General features: G+C 42.3%; 1 protein-coding gene across 9 annotated transcripts in view; it reads left to right on the forward strand.

Annotated features, from left to right (window-relative positions):
* Window positions 1-20,342, forward strand: part of brp (ELKS/RAB6-interacting/CAST family member bruchpilot) — a 37,159-nt gene extending 16,817 nt beyond the window's left edge. Inside the window, exons 8-22 of one of the 9 annotated variants that reach the window (XM_070994661.1) lie at window positions 3,502-4,872; window positions 7,796-7,885; window positions 7,946-8,191; window positions 8,888-9,376; window positions 10,363-10,401; window positions 10,777-10,893; window positions 13,192-13,374; window positions 13,473-13,793; window positions 14,154-14,342; window positions 14,619-16,400; window positions 16,679-16,909; window positions 16,971-17,413; window positions 17,769-17,903; window positions 17,976-18,039; window positions 18,104-20,342. In XM_070994661.1, coding sequence (XP_070850762.1) covers window positions 3,502-4,872; window positions 7,796-7,885; window positions 7,946-8,191; window positions 8,888-9,376; window positions 10,363-10,401; window positions 10,777-10,893; window positions 13,192-13,374; window positions 13,473-13,793; window positions 14,154-14,342; window positions 14,619-16,400; window positions 16,679-16,909; window positions 16,971-17,413; window positions 17,769-17,903; window positions 17,976-18,039; window positions 18,104-18,139 — 5,736 coding nt within the window. In that variant the 3' untranslated portion in view covers window positions 18,140-20,342. Of the gene's footprint in view, window positions 1-3,501; window positions 4,873-7,795; window positions 7,886-7,945; window positions 8,192-8,887; window positions 9,383-9,690; window positions 9,724-10,362; window positions 10,402-10,776; window positions 10,894-11,524; window positions 11,546-13,191; window positions 13,375-13,472; window positions 13,794-14,153; window positions 14,343-14,618; window positions 16,401-16,678; window positions 16,910-16,970; window positions 17,414-17,768; window positions 17,904-17,975; window positions 18,040-18,103 lie in introns of all 9 variants that reach the window. The other 8 variants (XM_065863555.2, XM_017073198.4, XM_017073201.4 and 5 more) reach the window with 8 other exon arrangements.
* The last annotated feature ends 4,205 nt before the right edge of the window (window positions 20,343-24,547 follow it).

Here is a 24,547-nt window from a genome sequence, read left to right on the forward strand (position 1 = left end):
CAACAAAACGGTTGAAAAGCCAGAAAATACACTCTGCTACATGTATTCGGCACTTAACACACTTTACTCACACACACACACACTCACCCACCCACTCGGCTTTTGATTTCGCCTCTTACTTTGGCTTTGTTCTCCCTCTCTCTTTCTCTCTCTCTTTCTCGCTCTCTCTCTTTGTCTCTGTAGCCCCTTCTCTTTCCTTTGTAGTCGCACACAAACACACGTGACGTATACGTAACCTTGTAACCAAAATGTTGTTATTTCGGTTCGCCATTTCCATGTGTTTGTGTGGGTGAGCAAAAGTTCTTGGCATTATTTTAAGTGTTCTGCTCACCTGTGCTCTCTTTCTCGCGCCCCTCTCTCTCTCTCTCTTCCCCTCTCTTCGCGGCATCGTTTTCCAAATTTATACTAATCTTTGTTTTACTCCGAGCCTTAAAATATGTAAATGTGTGTTTTGTGTCTTAATGTTGTTTGTGTAACCGTTTAATTCTAGTATATAGCATAGTTTTCCACACTCGCTTTGTACTTTGATTTTATTTAATGACCCCACCACACACACACACACACCCTCATATACACTCACACAATGTTTGTTAAACTTTAAACTTAGCATTTTGAACGGAACGCTGATTTTTGAACTCCTTTTTCTTACTGTTCTTACATAATCAAAAAGTAATATATAACATTTAACCAACACACCAAAGAGCAAACCTTAGAAATCAAGATACAAAATCAAGATATCAAAAATCAGAAATCAGAAAGCAAAATCCCAACTGAAATGATCAGATACGAATTAACAACCATTAGTGAACTGTGATCTGTTTAGCATACAAGAATAATTCTTTTGTCATTTTATTGCCAAAAGATGCAGATGATTTTTTCACGAAACTTATCGATTGTAATGGCTCCACTAATTGGCTTCATGAACCAAAATTAAATCCACACAAAACGTAGGCAAGCAGTCTTGACTGATAAATAACCAAATCAAGCGACTCAATTAATGAATTCAAAATATATATTTGTTTCCAGAATTGATCTTTTTTAATTACATCAAAAAACATATATTTTGTTGTTGTTCTAAAAGCAATCACCCAAAAAAAAAGTAAACCAAAAAAAACAATTGAAGAAATGCAATGACAAATATGAAAACAAATTTGTTTACCAAGAATCGAAAAAAACGTATGCAACTATTTACAATATGCTTTTGTAATATTTTCGCACGATACCAAAAAATAATATCAAAATAAATATAAATAACAAGAAAAGACCAAGGGAAAGCAATAACCAATTGATTAATACTTCGAGTAGACGGAAGGAAGGAAAGAAAGGAAAAGAAGAAGAAAGCGAATCTTTCATTTACTGACAACTCTTTGACGATAAAATGATAAAACAATTACGACGTGTATATATATCCACAATATGGCTAACAAACATATGAATATATACTCTACCTCTCTGTTTCTGTCTCTGTTTCTCCCACTCACTCTCTCTTCCTCTCTGTCTCTCTCTCTCTCTCTCTGTCTCTGTCGCTCTTTATATATATACGAATATCAGCAACTACAACTATATATATAAATATGTTACTCTGCAGTATGTTGTTTTTGATATTGATTGCGTTATATTCCGCTTACGACAGACCGAGACCCAAAAACCCCCGATCTTCCGACCCACACCCCTCAAAATATAAAGAAAACCCAGATTCCAAGCCCTTCTCAAGGCCGAAAAATAGGCAACAATTGTTGCCGTGTCGTTGCACCTGACTTACACACATGCACATGTGTCTGTGTGCACATATGGATGTGTGCTCGTGTTTGTGTATGATATATTACTTTTTGGTTTTTGTAAATATCGGACTTACCAACTAATCTTAAGAACGTTGACCGGATCCACTCGAATTCGAACTCGAACTCTCACACAACACGCAATGCAACAACTACAACACTCTGTTCATGATGGGTTCCACTCGCACACTCACACACACACACACACAGTTCTGACCCTCTCTCACCAACACAAGTACACTGGAGAAAACACTCTCTATAAAGAAAGGATTAAGAAAAGATACTCTGCTCTGTCTGACACACACAACTTGCGTTCTTTCCATCTCTCTCTCTCTCTCTCTATAAGTCTCTTTGTAACCGTCTCTCTCTAACTCAATCTCAAACTCTGACTGTCTCTTTCACACACACTCTCTCTCTCTCTTTCACTGTCTGTCTAAACAACTATATGAATATATATTTTGTTTGTTTTCTCCAACACACCGAACCAAATTATTTAACAAATATACTTTTGCACGTTATTTCTATAATGCATCTGAACTATATATTGTTATACGAATATTTATGTTTCTTTTCTGCGTACAAACAAGATACCAAAAGCAAATTGTACAAAACAAAAAATACCAAAATACCAAAATACCAAAAATACCCAAAAATATACCTGAGAAATACGAAATCAGAATCCGAGTTGCATTTGTATGCCACGATGATCACACGAACCAAGTCAAAACAGCGAAAAAAAGAGAAGCATCGACACACACAGATATAAGACACACACATACAGGGACATACACACTCTCAGCCACTAAGATACAGCCATCCACACATAAATAGATACAAAAACCAGCGACATCCTCGTGGCTGTCAACCAAGTGACACACATTTCATGTTGCGCCTCCTCTTCGCCCCCCAAAACCAAACCCGAAACCACACCCCCTTTTCTCGCACACACATTAAACTCACACACACACACACACACACACACACTCACAATTACGCCCAACCCCCCGCCCTTGTTGAACTTTTTTTGGGTGCCAACAAGAGCCGTTGAAAGTGCCTCAGAACTAACTATATAACTAACCATATAAAGCCAAACGAAAGTTAACCAATGGAAAAAAACGAAAAGAGAACCAAACAGTACCGAAAAATCATAACTCATAATCAACAAATCTCATTCTATTACAAAACCCTATTGTAAATTAAGCGCAAAAAGTGTAAAAAGTCGAACAAGAAAAGATATATACAAACTGAAGAACTTGTAGAAAAACAACAAAAAATAATGATAACAAGAACTAAGCAAATCAATCACGTTTCAAATATGGGGCCAGAATAGTCCGTAAGTGTTTCGGGTAAAAATCGCATTCGCTATGTTAAATGTAAGCCAATTCAAGAATTTCTACCATATATATGCAAAACCACCTCTATGAATGTATATAGATAGCTAATGTTTGTTAAGCCACGATCATGATCATGAAAGCAAAAGCAAAAACCGCCAAAAGCTGCGTGAGCGAAATCGCATCGAAGCCGGAGAATCAAAACAGATAACACCAGACCCAATAACAACAGACCCAAAAGAGAGCTCTCTCTGTAGACACCACAGAAATCAGATATAACAGAAACCAGAAATAAATAAAAATCAAAACCAACCAACCAAAACCCAACCACCAGTCAGTCAGTCAGTCACAGCAGTTACAGCAACCAACCATTTGAAATCGCCCCGTTTCAGATGTACAATACCTACTCGGGCGCCAGTGGAAGCAGTCCCCCATTGCCGGACATTATTGGGCAGTACTACGGGCCGGGAACTCTGGGTCCGGGCCCCCTGTCCTACGGCTCGGGCAATGGTTACGCCCCAGCGGGCTACGATCTGTACGGACCCTCGACCTCGCAGGCAGCCGTGGGGGGATACGGACTGTACGATCCCCAGATCTACGGACCGTGTCAGACCTCTCCGATCCGCAGGAGGCGCTACAGCATTGCCGGCCTGCCCTCGGCCACCATGTACAATGATGTCTACGGCTATCCCGCACCTCCGCTGCAGCAGACCAGCTCCTCGAACATAGTGAATCTGCTGAACGAGGCCCACAAGTCGATATCGCGCAGCTCGCAGATCCTGAATCTCACGAATCAGGCCCGTCAATTGGGTCAGCTGGTGACGACGCCCCTGGGCGGCCCCGTGGGCATGGGCCTGGGTCGAGTGGTCTCCAGCTACCCCACCCTTCATCCGGGGGACACCTCGCCACCGTACCTCAACGACAACCTAATGCAAATGTCCACGAGCTTCTCCTCGCAGCCCAACATGTACTTCCAGCCGCAGGGGCAGCAGGTGCAGCAAGTCCTGCCCAGTCAGCTGACGGCGGCCCAGAGTGCCGCTGCAGCGGCTGCCCGACTTCGACCGGCCTACTCCGTGACGAATTTGGTGTCCAACTACCCGTCGACAAATACGGCGGGCTATGGCGCCTGCAAGTACGGGGGCTATGGGAATCCCTACCAGAGTGATTTGGGCTACGGGAATCCCCTGGCCCCCTTCCAGCAGCGCCAGCTGATGGCCCACCAGTCGCTGCATGCCTCCAATCCCGCCATTTCGCAGTATTACCAGAATCAGGGATTGGGCGCGGGATCGGGAGCAACGGCGGCGGCGTTGGCCTACAATCTGCAGCAACAGTTCGCGGGAACGCAGCACTACGGAGGCGGATCTCAGGGCCCACCGTTGGGACACTCGCACATCCAGGCGTCGGTGCAGCAGCAGATGCATCCGCAGTACCAGTACCATGTGCACCAGCATCAGAATCACCTGCAGACACATCCGCTGGCGGCGTTGGCCAATACGAGCGGACCGTTTGGCGGTACGCTGGCCAGCAGTGCCAGGGACTATGTGGACGGACTGCATCATGCGGCCCACTCACATACGCATCCGCATACGCATCCGCATTCGCATCCGCACCACTCCTCGCATCATTCGCATCACACGGCATATCCGCACTCGCATTCGCACCATCAGCAGCAGCAGCCGCATCAAGCCCACCATCACCACCATCTGCCATACTCGAAACTAGACTTAGATTACCCGAAACTGCCGCAAGAGCATAAGCGACAAGTAAGTTTTAAATTTGACGTAGACACGCTATCCCTAGACTCCTAAAGATACCATGACCCAGTCCCCATTTCTGAAATCTAACCACCCCAACATCGAAATTCGCCACCATCGAAAAATCGTATTCGAAAATCGAAATCGAAAAGATCATCAATCAGCATCCTATAAATATATAACAATCAGAGAACGATCGAATCCAATTGGAAAGTCCTACCGTCTATATAGCTATATGCAGTTATACGATATAGACGGCTGGCCGATCTGCATTTAACGCTTTCCTCTGCATCAACCAGTTCTCGCGTAGGGAGAAGATAAGACACCAAGTATTATACATACAATATACAACATATATGATAATAAAGTGGAATACTCTTAGTAGTTCTAGGCTAAGAAAAGTTCGCAATGGAGAATGTGGAGGAGGAGAACTATTGTTTCATGTGCCATTTTAAAGTAGCAACAGTGAAAGCGAAACAAAAAGCGAAAATACCTTAAAGTTACTTCGATTTTTTATTTGACCATTTTGATTTAAGTTCTTTGCATAGAGCACTCAGGGCATAGAGAAAACCGAAGGCCGAATTCGGCTGAGAATTCAAATTGTTGTGGATGTTTTTTTGGAAATTGTAGAACCTTGCTCTTGACTCTCAAAAGTAAAAGACTGTATATAAAACTAAATGAGATTTACTCACAAATAACAACAATTTATATATACACAAAAAGAGAAATGCGAAATGAAATAACATTTACTTTAAACTTGTCTCGCCTGTGAAAGTTGCAAGTTTTACGAGACGACAAAACAAAAAACGAAAAAAGAAAAAACAAAAACGAAGCTTAAAATTTATTAAATCAAAACCTATAGAGTAACTCGTACTTAGTATGAACATTCGACAACTTAGCCAATTGTTAGTGCAGCACAGACACACACTCTATCTATACCTAAGCATACAAGAATAAGTAACAAACCCTTGCATGGTCATAGTATTTCCACGCCATCAAGGACCTCCTCCTATACCCAACCTACTAACTACCTAACTAACCAGAGCCTAATCCAATTATAACTTTCTCTCTCGCATTAGTGGGCATAAGTTGCATAGAGACATTATTTACTTAACTTAACTTTCTTCCGCCTCCACTATTGTAACACTAAGTTTAAACTCTCCCAAAAGCCTTCCCCAGCAAAAGCAAATGCAAGAGTTATAAACGAACTAGCGTGTGATTAGCAATGAAGGTCAATTATGAACGAAAACATGGAAATTTATATGTGCAATCTATAACCGAATAGGTCAGAATCGAATAGGATCGCATCGGAATTAGTTTTTGTATGTCTGAGACAACAAGCAAAGTGAAACGAAGAAGCATTCAAAATGTGTCTATGCGAATATTATATTGTATTATTATGTATTCGACTGTATTTCGTATTCGAAGAAGCGCTTTATACACTCATAAATCGGTAGTCATCGATAAGTATACAAAATATATAGAACGCTATACCCCTAAACCTCTGGCAAACGTTTCGTTCAGTTTTATGCCCCAAGGAAACCAAAATTTACTCGAAACTCACATTGAATGCATGCTAAACTACGGAATACTTTTGAGTAGTTAATATCTTTTAGTCGGACTATCGATTATAACTTGCTAACTTGTTTTTGTGCTTAAAAATCGAAATTACGCATAGATATTTCTCAAAGAAAGTAAAAATTCTTGTTAAAGTAGTGTTTAAATATATACTAGATGAATTGATACGGGAAAGTGAATCGGAAGTTACTTTAATTTTGCCTAGTCGTAGTTGGTAGTTCGAGAACCCCTAAAATATGCAGCAATCGTAAAACAAAACATAAAACAGAAATTGTGTTCATAGATAAACTCTTTTTCAATTGTTTATATATATATATAAATATATGTACATCAATGAATGTGAGCGTAACCGAAAGATAAAAAGCTTATCACTAGCCAATTCGAAAGACAGCACTCTGTGCGAGCGTGTGAATAGATAAATAGATACAAAGATACAAAGATACTATCCACTAGCTTTTCCTACTTCTGTTCTTGTTGCTCAGCCAAACTTGATTCTCCTCTCCGACTCAGTTTGATTTGTAACCTTTTTCTACAAGACGACGAACAGAACAATGAGGCATTTGAATATTGATATAAGATATACACATTATACATAACTCTCTATATACTTGTATTGTATTTAAATAATTATGGTTAATATTCTGATTATACGCATATACATTTATGATCCCATGGGATGTACTATTTATACAATGATTTAACTGTAAACCTAATTAAGATTGCATTCAGACTTAATTCCGACAAGCAAGAATATTCTCGAAATCTGTTAAACTTAACTTAAGCTGTAAGCATTATAAAATGGAAACTTTTCGAAAGCAAACAATAAAATTACATACGAAAACCGAACGTCGAACATCGTACCGAAAGAGCAACTAAAAACCAAACCAATAACTAGTTCAGAAAACCCCACTTTCCGAACCCCCAAAAGAAACCATCAGACATACACCAAAACAGACCATCCATCCACACGATAATACTGAAAAGGACACCCAACGAGGGCGGTTAGGATAAGAGGAGTACCAAACTAAACCCTATATCTGGGATTTGGGGGGCCCCAGACATTATCCATCCACCAACTCTCATTCTCTACAAAGCGTAAGCTCGCTGTCCGCACCTCTTAATCGCTCATTTCACACTCAGTTGCAACAGCAAATGATACTTTGAGACAACAAGCAGACCACGAACACCAACCAATCACCAAGCATTTGTAGTCCTGGCTATGGATCACTATCAGTTCCCGGCCCAGGCAACCCCATGTGTGGCAACACTTTCTGATCTAATTCTATCTGTACTTGTTCCTTTCCAACCAACCCAAAAATACTACCACCCAACTCCCATCCGTAATGACCCTCAGCTGGACGAATTCCGTCTTGAAATACAGAGAAGGGATCAAGAGATCCTGGCGATGGCGGCCAAAATGAAAACCCTCGAGGAGCAGCACCAGGTAAATTCAAAACGCTAGCGCCCAAGTTTGTCGTTTGCACAGTAAAGTAATTCCCGTCAGGACTACCAGCGGCACATAGCGGTGCTCAAGGAGTCGCTATGTGCCAAAGAGGAGCACTACAACATGCTGCAGACGGATGTCGAGGAGATGCGAGCCCGCCTTGAGGAGAAGAACCGCCTGATCGAGAAGAAGACCCAGGGCACCCTGCAGACTGTTCAGGAGCGCAATCGCCTCACCAGCGAGCTCACCGAGCTCAAGGACCACATGGACATCAAGGACCGCAAGATCAGCGTGCTGCAGCGCAAGGTTAGACTGCCTATCCCCTATCCTTTCTTTATCCACTCCTAGAAAACTAAGGTAGTACCAAAATGCGGGTTTTGTCCATTAAGGCAATGAGAAAGGAAACGCCTTACTTTACTAATTTGATAAATGCTTTAAAAGACTTTTTCTAAATACGTTAAATATATTTTTTTTGTTAAACAAAAGACAGCCTTTTAATCTTCTTAAATATATTTTTTTAATAGGGCCAAAACATTATTTCTTTAGTGGGGTCTTTATAAAAATGTATATACCCTCTGGTCAAGTCAGGTTCTAAAAAATACAAAGGCTTTTAACAAAAGTTTGCTTAAAATAGCTAATGCGACCTTGACTTTAAAAACCATAAAATATTTGAAAAAAGTTTTTATGTATTACTTGAAATTTAAAACTAAACGTTCTGAGACATTTTTATTGAAAAGTAAGATGAAATCGGTTGTTTTATTCGAATTCATATTTTTCTTTTTCTGCAATCTCTAACAAGGGTGCCTAACCTTAATTAATATAATTTATTAGAACCTACTTTTAATCACTAAAAGATTGAGCTTACAGTCTCACCATATAAGCATTGCTTACTTAACTACGATAGCCAGGTCATCAGAGTTTCTCAGAAAATAAGGCTCACGCAGAGTTTAGGCAATCGTCACTCCGGGTACTCTCTCCTCAAACCCCGCTCTCTTCCACTAGATCGAGAACCTGGAGGATCTCCTCAAGGAGAAGGACAACCAGGTGGACATGGCGCGGGCCCGTCTGTCAGCCATGCAGGCCCACCACAGCAGCTCCGAGGGGGCCCTGACCAGCCTAGAGGAGGCCATCGGCGACAAGGAGAAGCAGATGGCCCAGCTGCGGGATCAGCGGGATCGTGCCGAGCACGAGAAGCAGGAGGAGCGGGATCTCCATGAGCGCGAGGTGGCCGACTACAAAATCAAGCTCCGCGCCGCCGAGAGTGAGGTGGAAAAGCTGCAGACGCGTTTGGAGCGGGCGGTCACCGAGCGGGAGCGGCTGGAGATCAAGCTGGAGGCCTCGCAGAGCGAACTGGGCAAGTCGAAGGCCGAGCTGGAGAAGGCCACCTGCGAAATGGGCCGGAGCAGCGCCGACTGGGAGTCCACCAAGCAGAGAATCGCCCGTTTGGAACTGGAGAACGAGCGGCTGAAACACGATCTGGAACGTTCGCAGGTACTCGTGCATTATGACCAGTTCCCCAGACCTTACCCTAATAACTTATCATCAGTCTATTCGTATGTATGTTTGCGCTGTGTACATATAATCGAGAGACTTGCATACATACTGCTATCGATAATCTATGAACCCATATGCATACACATATCTATGTGCTATCTGTATCTACATTTATATCTATATATCTATATCTGAATATGTATTTACATGTACACATTACGCATCCCAACTACCCAACTACAACAACAATAATAATAACTACAACAACCAATCAACCTAAAAAACTCACCCAACATATAAACCAAATATAGATGCAGCTAGAAGAACAGACCACACTACACAAAGTAAGCCCAAAAATCCGAATTCCAAACTTCCAATTACCAACTAGATTGCATAATATCGAATATTGTAGTTTTCGAGTAATATGTTTGAAGAATCCCATCATGTATCATGAGTATGGTATTAAGTTTTTGGTATGAAGAATAAATGTAGAATTTGGTAATATCGTAAAGTAACTCGTTGATTTTGATTTTTAAAGATCCAATAGTTAATCGAAAACATGTCGAATATCGCTATTATGCAACAACGCACCTTTTATGTATCGCCAACACATATATATGTATCGTATATATCGCATATCGTACCATGTGACTAGCACTCGTTACCCAAAACACGTATAACCTTTGTTCGTCTGCCCTGAACTGAACTCTCATTCGCCATTTAGAGCCAGCAGGCTGAAGTCTTACTTAGCCAACACCGACCACCCACCACCACCAACGATTTCAGATCCGATAGAGCCCTGACATATTGCGCACTTAGATACTTAGACAGGATTAGCAGCACTCGCCTAGTTGGGTTTTGATTTAATCGCTGTGCAGACAAACGAAGGTGTGAATAAGTTGAATTGCCACCGAACACGCATACATACGTATAAGCGTGTCCTAAGATTAAGATATAACTATGTTCGTATCGTACTCTTGCAGAATGTACAAAAGTTAATGTTCGAAACGGGCAAGATATCGGTAAGTCGGCCAAAGCCGCTGACCCAGCCTAACATAGTCCACCAAACGCAATAGCAGCCCAATTATAAATTATAAATCGAATTTAGAGAACCAAGCGTCAAATGCACCCAAATGCACAGCAAATTGTATAAGCGAAATATCTGTCCAAATCTCATTGAATCATTCGCAGCTTCATGGATTGGATCCATTGTAAACAGCTTGCCTGCTGGACTCATCCTGACATCATCCGTTCATCCGTATTCGAAACCATCATCATTTGTAACACACATTTGCTAATGCCTTAAACTGCTTTCGATTGTTGTTTTGCACTTGTTATCCCAACCACCCCCATTGTGGTCAACCAACTAATTTGAATGTTTCCCGTTTCGCCGAAAGACAACGTTTGGCAGGACCACGATGACCACGTCCCAGGAACTGGATCGAGCCCAGGAGAGGGCCGATAAGGCCTCGGCCGAACTGCGACGCACCCAGGCCGAACTGAGAGTCACACAGGTATGGTCCAAGAGCTTCCCCATTTGCCTGCAAACCGAGACAGCCATATACATATATCAATATGCATATCTGAATGCTCTTTTAGTTAGCTTTACATATATTATTTACGTATAATTTATGTATAAATCGAACTCCGATATCGCAATTGCAAGTGCAATTCTCATATACGACTATCTGTGTGTGTATATGTATATACGAGTGCTAAACTTTCTATAACATATATATATATACCTATATCTCGGTGTGCGTGTGCTTTGTTGATGGACCAAAACTTTCGCCTGGCTATGAGGAGATTTCTTCGCACCCACACTGAACACAAGCAAGGGACCCACCACCACCCACCTGTCTATAACTCTCTCTCAGCTGCAACATGCCATCCCAACTACACACAACCCGAGCACCAAACACGCAGAGTCCTTTTTACGGGGCTAGGGACCATAAAGTTTTTAAACTCCTTTTGATTTTGCTTCTTTCGTAACTTTATCCTTAACGTAACCGTAAATGTATTAGTAAACTGTAAATGTAATCGTAATTGTAAAGAACTTTATTGCGAATACCACCGTTGAGACAATGTATACTAAAACCAAACTCTATCTAAACCGTTGTGCTTACATTCATTCTCTAAATATAGGGCGAAACTGAAAAACGTTTTGTGAGTAAACCGCTTCCAAACAATCAATCAATCAAACAAGTTTTTAGTAAAGCAACTAACCGTAATTGAATTCGATTGCAAACTTGAACTGCATCTGACTATGCCAAAGTAATCCAAAGAAAACCCAAAAAAAAGATAACCAAAGCTAGTTGCAATCTGTCACTTGTTCAATTTAATGTAACTTGCATTGCCTGATGTACTAACATTGCCATACCAGCATATACATACCCATACAGACATGCTTATAAATATAGCATACATACATACATCGATTGACCTTGTACGATATTGCCTCGAGCTCATCTGTCACACTTCCGGTGTAGTCCGAAAAAAATGAAAATAAACCTGCCCCGAAAACCGGATGCAAGCAAAGTATGACAAAGTATCCTTAGCTCCCGGAGCGTTTCCCTTGGACTTTCACCCACACACTGACACGTACCAGGACTTAAGGAAGCCGAAAGTTGCCCATTATATCCCCAGGTTATTGACTTACTCACTCGCTCTCACAAAAACATTGACACCCACACATCCGCTAGCTTTTCTAACGCACACTTTGCCTTACTTTGCTCTCGCACTTTCTCTAATTTCCCCTAATTTTCCTCTTGCACTAATGAGCCATCTGTGGTTGTCTACTCCATCGCGAACTCATTCTCAAATGACCGCCATGTGTCCCATAAGAAGTTGGTCCAGTGCTTTTAGTCCGTCTGTCTTAACCCATTAACGAGTATTACCCTTTTTTTAATTGTTCCATTACTTAGTACTTGGCCTTTTGTATACTTGGTTAACATTTTTATATCTGTTTTGAAATCTTCTCGTGAGTATGTTTCATAAGAGTTTCCTTTTTGTCAGTCTGTTTTTAATATAACCTGAAGTTTCCAATACCTGTACCTATACCCTACTTATATTGTTAACTTTTTTCTTGAAACAAATTTAAAATTCCTTTAATGTTGCTAAGCCATTCCAATGATTTATACCTCCTTCATGTTTTTCTTTCACTCATTTTTGTTTAACTTTTTTACAAACGTCACCTGTTCTTTATGTCTAAACGAAACCCTTCTTAAGATACCAACATAAGCTGTATTTTCATCTAGCAAAATTTTTAATCAGTGTTCGCCATTAGAAGTAGTCTGTGCTCTACTGAAGTTGTGCCGTCACGAACACTAACGAAACTCCAGAATCTCTACGTACATATGCTCTGCTTCTGCTGGCGAACACCGTATTACATCCATAAACCACTTCCTTTAAAAGCTGTATCCTTCAAACTATCCACCATCCCCTTACTTTCGATTCCTGTGCTATATCTCTCTCAATGTCAGCCTCTCGCTCGCAGCATAAATCGCTCTCTATCGCTCGCTAGACGTTGTGATCGTGTTCGTAATCGTTATCGTAATTTAAGTACTATTTGTCGTTATATTTGTCGTTTGTCACCTTAACCTCTATTTCGTGTCTACTAATCAGTCAGACATTCAGTCAGTCAGTCAGTCGAATCAGTCATTTAAGAACCTTTGTCCCACATAATGGCCTGTAAATAATATCCGTTATCCAACATCCACTCTACCCCCCCGACAACATGATAAACCCTTCGATTCCACGATCGAATGATAATGAAAACCGACAAAACCAAAAACGAAACCAACCGAAAACAGTCGGATGCGGAGAGAGCACGTGAAGAGGCGGCCGCCCTGCAGGAGAAACTGGAGAAGAGCCAGGGCGAGGTGTACCGACTCAAGGCGAAACTGGAGAATGCCCAGGGCGAGCAGGAGAGTCTGCGCCAGGAGCTGGAGAAGGCGCAGAGCGGTGTCTCTCGCATCCACGCCGATCGCGATCGGGTAGGCAAAACCGTTTAGCTATAGGCTTTCCACCCAAAACGAAACCCCCCACCCAACCATCCTCACTCACTCACCCAAAACCACCATCCGTTGCACAGGCCTTCTCCGAGGTGGAAAAGATCAAGGAGGAGATGGAGCGCACTCAGGCCACGTTGGGCAAGTCGCAGCTGCAGCACGAGAAGCTGCAGAATTCGCTGGACAAGGCCCAGAACGAGGTCGATCATCTGCAGGATAAGCTGGACAAGATGGGCACGGAGAACCGTCGCCTGGTCCTCGAGAAGGAGAAGCTCACCTACGACTACGACAACCTGCAGTCGCAACTGGACAAGGCCTTGGGCCAGGCGGCCAGGATGCAGAAGGAGCGCGAGACCCTCTCGTTGGACACGGATCGCATACGCGAGAAGCTGGAGAAGACGCAGGTATGCCCGGGTCCCAATCCCAACCCCCCCAGAACCACCTACACCCCACACACACACACTCTGAACCACACACCCATCTTCGAGACTAGCTAACCGAAAATCTGTGACTGTAAACGTAACTGTGTTGTGCTAACCCCCCAGAGATAAACTATAGACTAAAATACCACCGAAACCTCGCTTAGATCGATGTGATTGCTATTGCTTAACCCCAAATCACCTATACCCCTTAACCCCATAACACGCCTTGTATATAACTAAAACTATTTATCCCTAACATATATCTCTACGTATGCGTAACTATCTTTCGACCGTAACACCCCACAACACTTACAATAAAAACACACAACTACGAAATACCAGGTGCAACTGGGTCGCATCCAGAAGGAGCGGGATCAATTCTCCGACGAGCTGGAGACGCTCAAGGAGCGCTCGGAATCGGCGCAGACCCTCTTGATGAAGGCCGCCCGCGATCGGGAGGCGATGCAAACGGATCTGGAAGTTCTGAAGGAGCGCTACGAGAAGTCCCATGCCATCCAGCAGAAACTCCAGGTAATTGACAACCAAAACCCCCCCCATCGAACGCAAATTCTTCAGGTACATCCCTCCTCTTGGAGAAAACGAAACCCCAAAACAATTGGCTATCACCCAACCCCTACTAAACTCTATACTAAAATACATTGTCTGTACTGCATATATTGTTTGAAAACCGCATGAGAACTGAACTGAAAAACCAGAACAATTGGCTGTTTGTGTAAAACTGTAGCTATGTGCCATTAGAAAATGGAATTTTTAAATATAACCCATATATTATTAATTCCTTTTCAGATGGAGCGTGACGATGCGGTCACCGAGGTGGAGATCCTCAAGGAGAAGCTGGACAAGGCACTGTATGCCAGCCAAAAGCTGATCGACGAGAAGGACACCTCCAACAAGGAGTTCGAGAAGATGCTGGAGAAGTACGATCGGGCCCAGAACGAGATATACCGCCTGCAGTCCCGCTGCGATACGGCAGAGGCGGATCGAGCTCGCCTGGAGGTGGAGGCGGAACGATCTGGACTGGCAGCCGGCAAGGCTCGCGAGGATCTGCGCAAGCTGCAGGACGAGAGCACTCGGCTGCAGGAGGCCTGCGATCGGGCGGCGCTCCAGCTGAGCCGCGCCAAGGAGTGCGAGGATAATGCGCGCAGCGAGCTGGAGCACAGTCGCGATCGCTTCGACAAGCTGCAAACGGACATCCGCAGGGCCCAGGGCGAGAAGGATCACTTCCAGTCGGAGCTGGAGCGAGTCACCTACGAGCTGGAGCGTGCCCATGCCGCCCAGACCAAGGCTGGTGCCAGCGTGGAGGCGGCCAAGGAGGAGGCTGCCCACTATGCCGTCGAGCTGGAGAAGATGCGCGATCGGTACGAGAAGAGCCAGGTGGAGCTGCGCAAGCTCCAGGACGTGGACACCTTTGGCCGGGAGACCCGACGCCTCAAGGAGGAAAACGAGCGACTGCGCGAGAAGCTGGACAAGACCCTCATGGAACTGGAGACCATTCGCGGCAAGTCGCAGTACGAGTCGGAGTCCTTCGAGAAGTACAAGGACAAGTACGAGAAGATCGAGAACGAGGTGCAGAACATGGAGTCGAAGCTGCACGAGACCAGCCTGCAGCTGGAGCTGTCCAAGGGCGAGGTGGCCAAGATGCTGGCCATGCAGGACAAGCAGCGATCCGAACTGGAGAGGGCCCACATCGAGCGGGAGAAGGCGCGGGACAAGCACGAGAAGCTGCTGAAGGAGGTCGATCGTTTGCGCCTGCAACAGTCCTCGGTGAGCCCCGGCGATCCGGTCCGAGCGTCGACGTCCTCATCCGCCGCTCTGTCCGCTGGCGAGCGGCAGGAGATCGACCGCCTGCGGGATCGCCTCGAGAAGGCGCTGCAGTCGCGCGACGCCACCGAGCTGGAGGCCGGTCGCTTGGCCAAGGAACTGGAGAAGGCGCAAATGCATCTGGCCAAGCAGCAGGAGAACACCGAGTCCACGCGCATCGAGTTCGAGCGCATGGGCGCCGAGCTGGGACGCCTCCACGATCGCCTCGAGAAGGCGGAGGCCGAGCGGGAAGCGCTGCGTCAGTCCAGCCGAGGCGGCGCAGCCGCAGCTGCCCCCCATCCACAGCTGGAGAAGCATGTCCAGAAGCTGGAGTCCGATGTCAAGCAGCTGGCGGTGGAGCGGGAACAACTGGTGCTGCAACTGGAGAAGAGCCAGGAGATCCTCATGAACTTCCAGAAGGAGCTGCAGAACGCCGAGGTGGAGCTGCAAAAGACGCGCGAAGAGAATCGCAAGCTGCGCAATGGCCACCAAGTTCCACCAGCCGCTGCCGCCGCCCCTGCCCCAACACCCGGAGCCTCTCCCGCCGAGATTCAGGCCATGCAGAAGGAGATCCAGACGCTGCAGCAGAAGCTGCAGGAGTCGGAGCGCGCCCTCCAGGCAGCTGGTCCCCAGCAGGCTCAGGCTGCAGCGGCGGCCCAAGGAGCGAGTCGCGAGGAGATCGAGCACTGGCGCAAGGTCATCGAGCAGGAGAAGGGTCGGGCCGACATGGCCGACAAGGCCGCCCAGGAGATGCACAAGCGCATTCAGGTGAGGGTCAGGTGGATGTACTTGCCACACCAGGTCACACTGAGCACCAAGAGACTTTTATCTTTAACACAACTTAACATTCTGATACTTTCCAACACATTTAATCACATTTTTTATGTCAATATGTAAGTATTTAACGTTATCATTTGGTAGTTAGATCATTATGGGTTATGCGTTTGAAATTATAAACATTACTTTTGAATGAGTGTTGAGTTACACATGTTGTAATACATATACGAGCTTCCTAACTAATATGGCAATGAACTTTAACCCCCTAGCTTATGGACCAACACATCAAGGATCAGCACGCCCAGATGCAGAAGATGCAGCAGCAGATGCAACAGCAGCAGCAGCAGGCGGCGCAGCAGCAACAGTCCGCAGCAAGTGCCGGCGGAGCGGACGCCAAGGAGATGGAGAAGGTCAGGGGCGAGCTCCAGGCAGCCTGCACCGAGCGGGATCGCTTCCAGCAGCAGCTGGAACTCCTGGTCACAGAGCTGGAAAAGAGCAAGGTGGATATCCTACTGATCTATAAATAATAATACCCCTCCTAACTGAGTAAACCCATCCCAGATGTCCAACCAGGAGCAGGCCAAGCAACTGCAGACCGCGCAGCAACAAGTGCAGCAACTGCAGCAACAGGTACAACAGCTGCAACAGCAGATGCAACAACTGCAGCAGGCCGCCAGTGCGGGAGCAGGCGCCACCGATGTGCAGCGCCAGCAGCTGGAGCAGCAGCAGAAGCAACTGGAGGAGGTGCGCAAGCAGATCGACAACCAGGCCAAGGCCACCGAGGGCGAGCGCAAGATCATCGACGAGCAGCGCAAGCAGATCGACGCCAAGCGCAAGGACATCGAGGACAAGGAGAAGAAGATGACCGAGTTCGACGTCCAGCTGCGCAAGCGCAAGGAGCAGATGGACCAGCTGGAGAAGTCCCTCCAGACGCAAGGAGGCGGAGCGGCGGCCGCCGGCGAGCTCAACAAGAAGCTCATGGACACGCAGCGACAGCTGGAAGCGTAAGTGTTTAAAAACGGGGACTTTTCAAAGGTGTTTCAATTTTGTGGCGCCCCCGGGTGGATAGACGTACATACATGAAGAGAAAACTAGATTTTGTCTTGTGCTTAAAATCCAACCATTTTTAGTGGCTATAACAAATCCCAAAATGGTCAGATATTAATCAAATGATATATTCAGAAATCAATGTACCTGCTCAAAAAGCTGCTAAGAGTTGTACCATCTTTGCCTCAATTTAAAACTTGAGTATTAATATCCTATATCTATATGCAATACAATCTAATGAGTTTTTATAAGCTTCTTATATTTTAGTACGTTTCTTATCAATTATTATATACAATCTTTCCTCTATCTCAGATGCGTCAAGGAGCTGCAGAACACAAAGGAGGAGCACAAGAAGGCGGCAACCGAAACGGAGCGTTTGCTGCAATTGGTACAAATGTCTCAGGAGGAGCAGAATGCCAAGGAGAAGACCATCATGGATTTGCAACAGTGAGTTATTGACTAATCTTTGATCTACCATTTAAACATAGCCTTACTTTCTAATATTTATCCCTTTTTTAGAGCCTTAAAGATCGCTCAAGCCAAAGTCAAACAAGCACAAACGCAGCAACAGCAGCAGCAGGATGTAAGTACATAGAGTCCTAAACAGTAGTTAAGATATCCCTAAATCATTTCTATATCCCACTTAGGCTGGGCCAGCTGGCTTCTTGAAGAGCTTTTTCTAAACAGTGCCCCTGGAAAACCAAAGATTCACACATCTTCAGATGCAGATGAGGCAAAAGGAATACACCCGTACTATTTACCCAAAGCGATAATGGAAAACCAAAAAGCAGCAAGAAATTATCAAAAGCACTGTCTACTATTTTGTATACTACCGATGCCGATACCAATACCAACTATGCAGTATTTCTACGACTCACACATACACTCGATACACACACAAACTCAGACAGACACACACCCACACACACACACATTTGTAAATGACACCATGTAAATGCAATGCGAAATGCAAATTATTTGATATTTATGTGTATTGTGTAATTAGGTTGCCGCTATACTCAAATTGTGGATGCATTTAAAAGTCAGCTCGTATAGCGTACTTTGTAAACTCTCTTAACTCTCTCTAACTCACTAACTCAATCCTTTTTCGAACTCAAACTCGAACTCAACTTAAAGTTTATCGTTAGTCAAGACACCTTCTAAGCCCCACTTTCCCCTTGAGAGCTTTCTGTCCTTCACTTTCTCTCTGTCGGTCGGAGCTGCGGAACGTAGACTACGTCCTCGGGCACTGCATCCCCCCATCAATCCAATAATATTACCCCTATGACCCACCCATCCCCCCATCAGGCATTAGTTTTCCCACTGCGCGAATGTGATGATATCGAAACAAGAAGGAAAGCAAAGGAGTAATTGCATTACAATTGATGAAAAAGCAACTTTGGACCCAAAGTGCAGCATGTACTTACAATTATCGAGGATATATATATGCTAGCCTCTGTTATAGTTAGTTAAACATGAAAATCGGCTTATCATACACCCACACTATCACACTGTACATAAAGCATTGGCATCAGACTCATAACGGAAAAGTATAGATACAGATACGGATACAATATGTAGAGCAATAAATGATAAACCACAGATAATGCAAATATGATATAGATACGAGTACCATATGTAAAATTAATACGATTAAAGAAATTATATTGCCTAGCCTTTAGCCGTGTACCAAAGAACTATCGATATAGACCCCGAAAAGAGAACGGAGAACACTACCTACCATTCGTATCAGCTATTATGGATATTATCGATAAAAATAAACTCGAACATCAACTACAAACAAGTGCAATCTCTATTTTAATTAGTTAAATCTACACGATATCCCCACGTTCCTTAGCCCCAGACTAAATAGATCGAGTCCAGTACGCAAGCTTTACCCAAGTCAGCTGTGAATGCGCATTAGTACGATTACTTATAGTAGATCGATAGTTCCACTCTAGTCAAGGGTCGCTCGTACGTTGCTTTTGGTTTAGATAAAGTGCAGAGTGTTATTGTTACCAGACATAAATGACCTATACCCATATAATGCATATTTACATAGCTATTCAGGAATAGTTGCAAAGATGTGTACAAATTATAGAGTACCATATTTGACTAGCAGGAAATTAGTGTTTTCAATTTTGTTCATTATAATTTAGAAGAAGGTATACATTTAGGAGAGGAATCGTATGGAGGAGTTATCACTGCCAGTGTAAGCAAGAATAATGATAGAATGGAATTTCAAAGTTCGTTTAATCATAGGGCTTATCATTAGACCTCATTTGACTTTCGGTTACTGTAGAAAACCAGCCACGAAGACATTCAGCAAAAGACGAAGCTAAGTACACAACACAATCATATCATACGAGCCTATATCATAGCCCCAAGAACGAAAGGATAGTAGACCCTAGAGGAAAACTCTTTAGCGCTTTAAATTATCCTCAGATCTTTCCACACATAATAGAAAGGATCGATTATTCAATTGATAGAGACCCTCCACCACTTAGGTAATCGATTAACGACCAACTAAATTACGATAGAGCTGCACTCTCTGCTTTGATTTCAGTTTTGCGATCGTTCGATTTGTGTACATAAGTTAGGGTCCTCCTTTTCGCCCCTCTTGCGCCAAAAAAGTTCCCCAACAAGTTCCTATACCAGGAACCTCGGGTTTTACGGTGCAGCTGAAGGGCAGGAAACAATACGAGTTCGCGAGTCAAGTAAAATTTAGTAACATCTTCATGTTCGACAGAAGTGTACATAAGTGTCTAGTTATGTAAGCATAACAGAAACTGTATTATATATGAAAGTTTACTATATACATTACAATGTAATCATCAATCTATATGCAGACCATTGAGAACACGAGAACAATTAACTATCGACAAATCAAACCGAACAAACTTCACCGTAGAACACGAAACTCTGGCTACAAGAGCTAAATGATAAAATTACACACCACGTTGACAATACAACAACCCACAAAAACACTTTAAACACTAAACAACCCTTTTTGATCACACCCACACAATGACGATCCATTAACGCTAGATGGAAGCCAACATATCCGAATCAAGATAGCGAAAATCTCATGTTAACTGGGGACTAACCAGATATCATACATGTATATGTATGAACCGACATTTTCAAATCGATTTCCTAACGCTTCGAGTTGATTTCTTGGTCACTTGGTCCCTCAGTCACTTTCACCTTCGATCTCCGATCTCGATCTCGATTTCCAGTTATAGAAGATGAAACGTTTGCCTTTAACTACTTAACTTAACTTACCACGTATCGTATTGTTAGCCTAGATAGTCTCAATTACAGCAGCAGCAGCAGTGACGAACAAACTGAGAATAAGAACATGAACTAACGGTCTATCTACTTATAGTATTTGCCGTAACACTTTAATCATATTATCCCCGCCGTCGTGTACCCTACTTACAAATACAAATACGAAACTAACGGATAGCAAGGAAAGCTTCGACAACTTTTTCTATACAAATCTAGCGAATATAACAAATAAATCTAACAGACAAAAACCCAAATCTCGAGTAATGTAATTTAGCAAATTGTAAACTCAATATAGGCACACACTCTCTATCACAAACAGAACCGAGTATCAAGCGAAAATGATGGCAGATTAAATGAATTTAATGGGAAGGTCTCGATCCAGAGTCGAGCATTACCTAACGATAATGATAATGCAAGCGAAGAATTAACCCCAGTGTGTACTTCTCTGTACATAGACCTATATATATATATATAACATTTACGAATAGAGCAAAGCATACGATAGATGAATATAGGAATATACGGATACAAAAACATATACATAGCAGATATGAAAAGAGAGCGCAAATTATATAGATACTACAGCATCATCCATCAAAGATCAAAGCCGAAGATCGTAGTCAGAGCAAAAACTTGGATAGAGAGGAGGAGCAGAGCAGAAGTGTAAACCCAAAACCCCAAAAAACCAAGTCCCCAAACTGAAACCGATACCGAAATATCCGCAGAGAAATGAGAAAAGATAAAACAAAAGACGAACAACAATTTCGTGTAAACATTTTTTTAAACAAGTTTGGTGATCTACGATATTGGTAATAATTATTGATAAATAAAATTAAATTAAATAAAATGATATATATTATACAAATATATGAAGTAAAGTCTAGTGCTCAGAACGACAATTTTTTTTGGAAAGCGAAAGGATAATGATTTTACACAGTGTGATCAGTCAATAGATTAAAATCACCGATAGTTGAGCGGCCACACTGTGCTGTCTAATTTCTATTTTACACTTTGGCCCGATTTCAATTAAATATTTTACGATTCTAACTAATTTTGCCGATCTGAGCACACGACTTTAAGCAGGAGTAGGCAAAAAAGAATGGAAACAAGGGGAGGCATACATAAAGTACGAGTAAATATTTATTATATAATGTTTTTTAAGTAACTTATAGTAAGCCATTATATATACACACATATATATAAATTATACATATATGAAACTACATAAGTTTACAAGGTATATGACAAAAACAACAAACAACAAAAACCAAATTAAGAATCAACCACAACAACAAAGAGCAACATAAAAGGTAAAAACAAAAAAAACGCAACCGCAGAAACTAAACAAAGTAAAGGATTAGAGATGAGGTGGGAAATATAATAATAATAAAGTAAATAAATTTATTATATACATACATACATAGAAGAATATTACAAATGGGAGAAAGTCGAGCAAAATGAAAGCGAGATGAAAATGATTATTTGAAACATGTTCATTATATATAAATGTCATTACAAATGTTCTTCAAAACTGCCTACCAATAAAATATATTTCAAATAATATCAACCAGTGTTGTGATAAATAAACTGAGCTTTGGGAGGGGAATTTGTATACTGCTGAATATTCGGACGAAGGCGAAGTGACCATAAACATAAGGCCTACCATTTTTGAAATACCCGCCTTCTAAAACAGTGCTGCCAATCGGATTAATGCAGAGCTGCCACATTATTTTCCACTAACCATTCGACACACAATGTAAAATGGTTCGAGTCTTTGCTTACAATATATATTTTAAATTCAAATCTGGCCAGATGAAAATGAACGGTATTGATGCTGCCAGACTGGAAAAATGGAGACTCGTCAAGGAAGAGGAAGAACGAAAAGGGCAGCAGTTAATTGGCGCCATTACTTCAAATTTGATGGTCCACTATAGCGTTTCGCAATAGTACCATACAAGTCCGAATAAATTTACTGAATTTATTAATATGAAAATGTATGAAGATGTATGAAAACATATGAAAATATATGAAAATGTATAAAAATGTATGAAAATGTATGAAATTGATGAAAATGTATGAAAATGTATGAAAATGTATGAAAATGTATGAAAATGTATGAAAAAGTATGAAAATTTAATAAAATGTATTAAAATGTATGAAGATGTATGAAAATGTATGGAAATGTATTAAAATGTATGAAAAATTATGAAAATGTATTAATATTTATGAAAATGTATAAAGATGTATGAAATTGTATAAAAATGTATGAATATGTATGAAGATGTATAAAATGTATGAAAATGTATGAAAATGTATGAAAATGTATGAAATGTATGAAAATGTATAAAGCTGTATGAAAATGTATAAAGATGTATGAAAATGTATGAAAATGTATGAAAACGAATGAAAATGTATGAAAACGTATGAAAATGTATTGATTGTGTTTGAATATGAACGAATTTGTGTGAATATATATGAAGTTAAAGTTGATCCTTACAGTTTTTTTAGTGTAAGTAATAGTCGACAAGCTAAGATAAGAAAAGTATTTTATTTTTAGCATGGAAAAAATAACTTCGTTGAACTTAGATGGTTCTTTTAACATTACTTTATTAAAAGATTATGTTGTTCTGAACAAATATGTCTATATCTAAGGTCTGATTTCCAAGAAAAAAGAAAGTCTATGACAAAGGTTGCTTATTTACTTATTTTTAGAGCCTATACTAAGTTGGCCCTTTTATGGTATCAAGAATACATATATAATACAAAATCGTACAAAGAAAACTACAAGGAAGAACAAAATGTATCTCCTCTAAGCCGCTTGTAATGTAAAATAGCCTACAGCACTTACAAAATCAATTTTAGACCGCTGAGAATAAAGTTACAAGTTCCAGTGAAACTTTTGCCAGCCGCAATGTTTAACATTCTTGTGGGATAAAATATTTAGAATTGCTGGCAAAAATTTAATCAGCCCTGGAAGAAAAACATTCATTACGGCTCCTTTATTTATTTTATCAGCTTGGAACGACAAACTCCGCTTTACGAGGCCGCATTTAGTGGGTGCGATGGGTGGTATTTTGGGGTTTTCCAGAGGGTTTTCGGGGGGTGGCCAGTGGAGCAGTGACAGCTGCCCTATAAAATATTAAAAGTCGCACACACACACAGAACCGGGCTGCAGAACCTCGTGTGATGTAATCCATATTGCGAGCCATGTAACGCAGGAAGGGTATACCATATATATGTACGCGGCTCTGTATATAAGACACATGACTCCTATGTGTAATGTACATTACATGGCCCCATATATATTTAGAACGCTTCTGGCCCACCTACAATTGGATTACCAACAACAGGCTCTCGGAAAAAGGAAAAACGATGGAAAAGCTCCTTGGGCACCGAACCGCACCGCACCCAACCACCCCCCGCCCCTTTTGGGCGCATGTGCCACAGCCGACGCCTCCGTCGCTGCCTCTTTTATCGATTGACCCAATTTGCGGGCATATAGTAGTTCGGCGCTTTTTTATCTCACCCGCCCAACGCAGCCCAACCCAACCCCCCGACTAAATTGCGCCATTCGCAGTATGTACATATACAATTTGTATCCACCCCCGCACATTCCAATGGTTTCCTTGTCCTTTCAACGTCCTTTCCTTTCCACACGGGAAAATTACACTCCAAAGGAGTTCTTGAGAGGACTATTTTTACTGAGGAAGAACTAAGAAAAAGACTTTCAAAATAGCGATACAATTTAGTTCAAGGTTTTCTTAATTATAATTTGTAAGTGTCTTTCAGTATCTTTAATG

The sequence above is a fragment of the Drosophila suzukii genome, chromosome 2R (assembly GCF_043229965.1).
Source record: "Drosophila suzukii chromosome 2R, CBGP_Dsuzu_IsoJpt1.0, whole genome shotgun sequence".
In the NCBI taxonomy this organism is placed as follows: domain Eukaryota; kingdom Metazoa; phylum Arthropoda; class Insecta; order Diptera; family Drosophilidae; genus Drosophila; species Drosophila suzukii.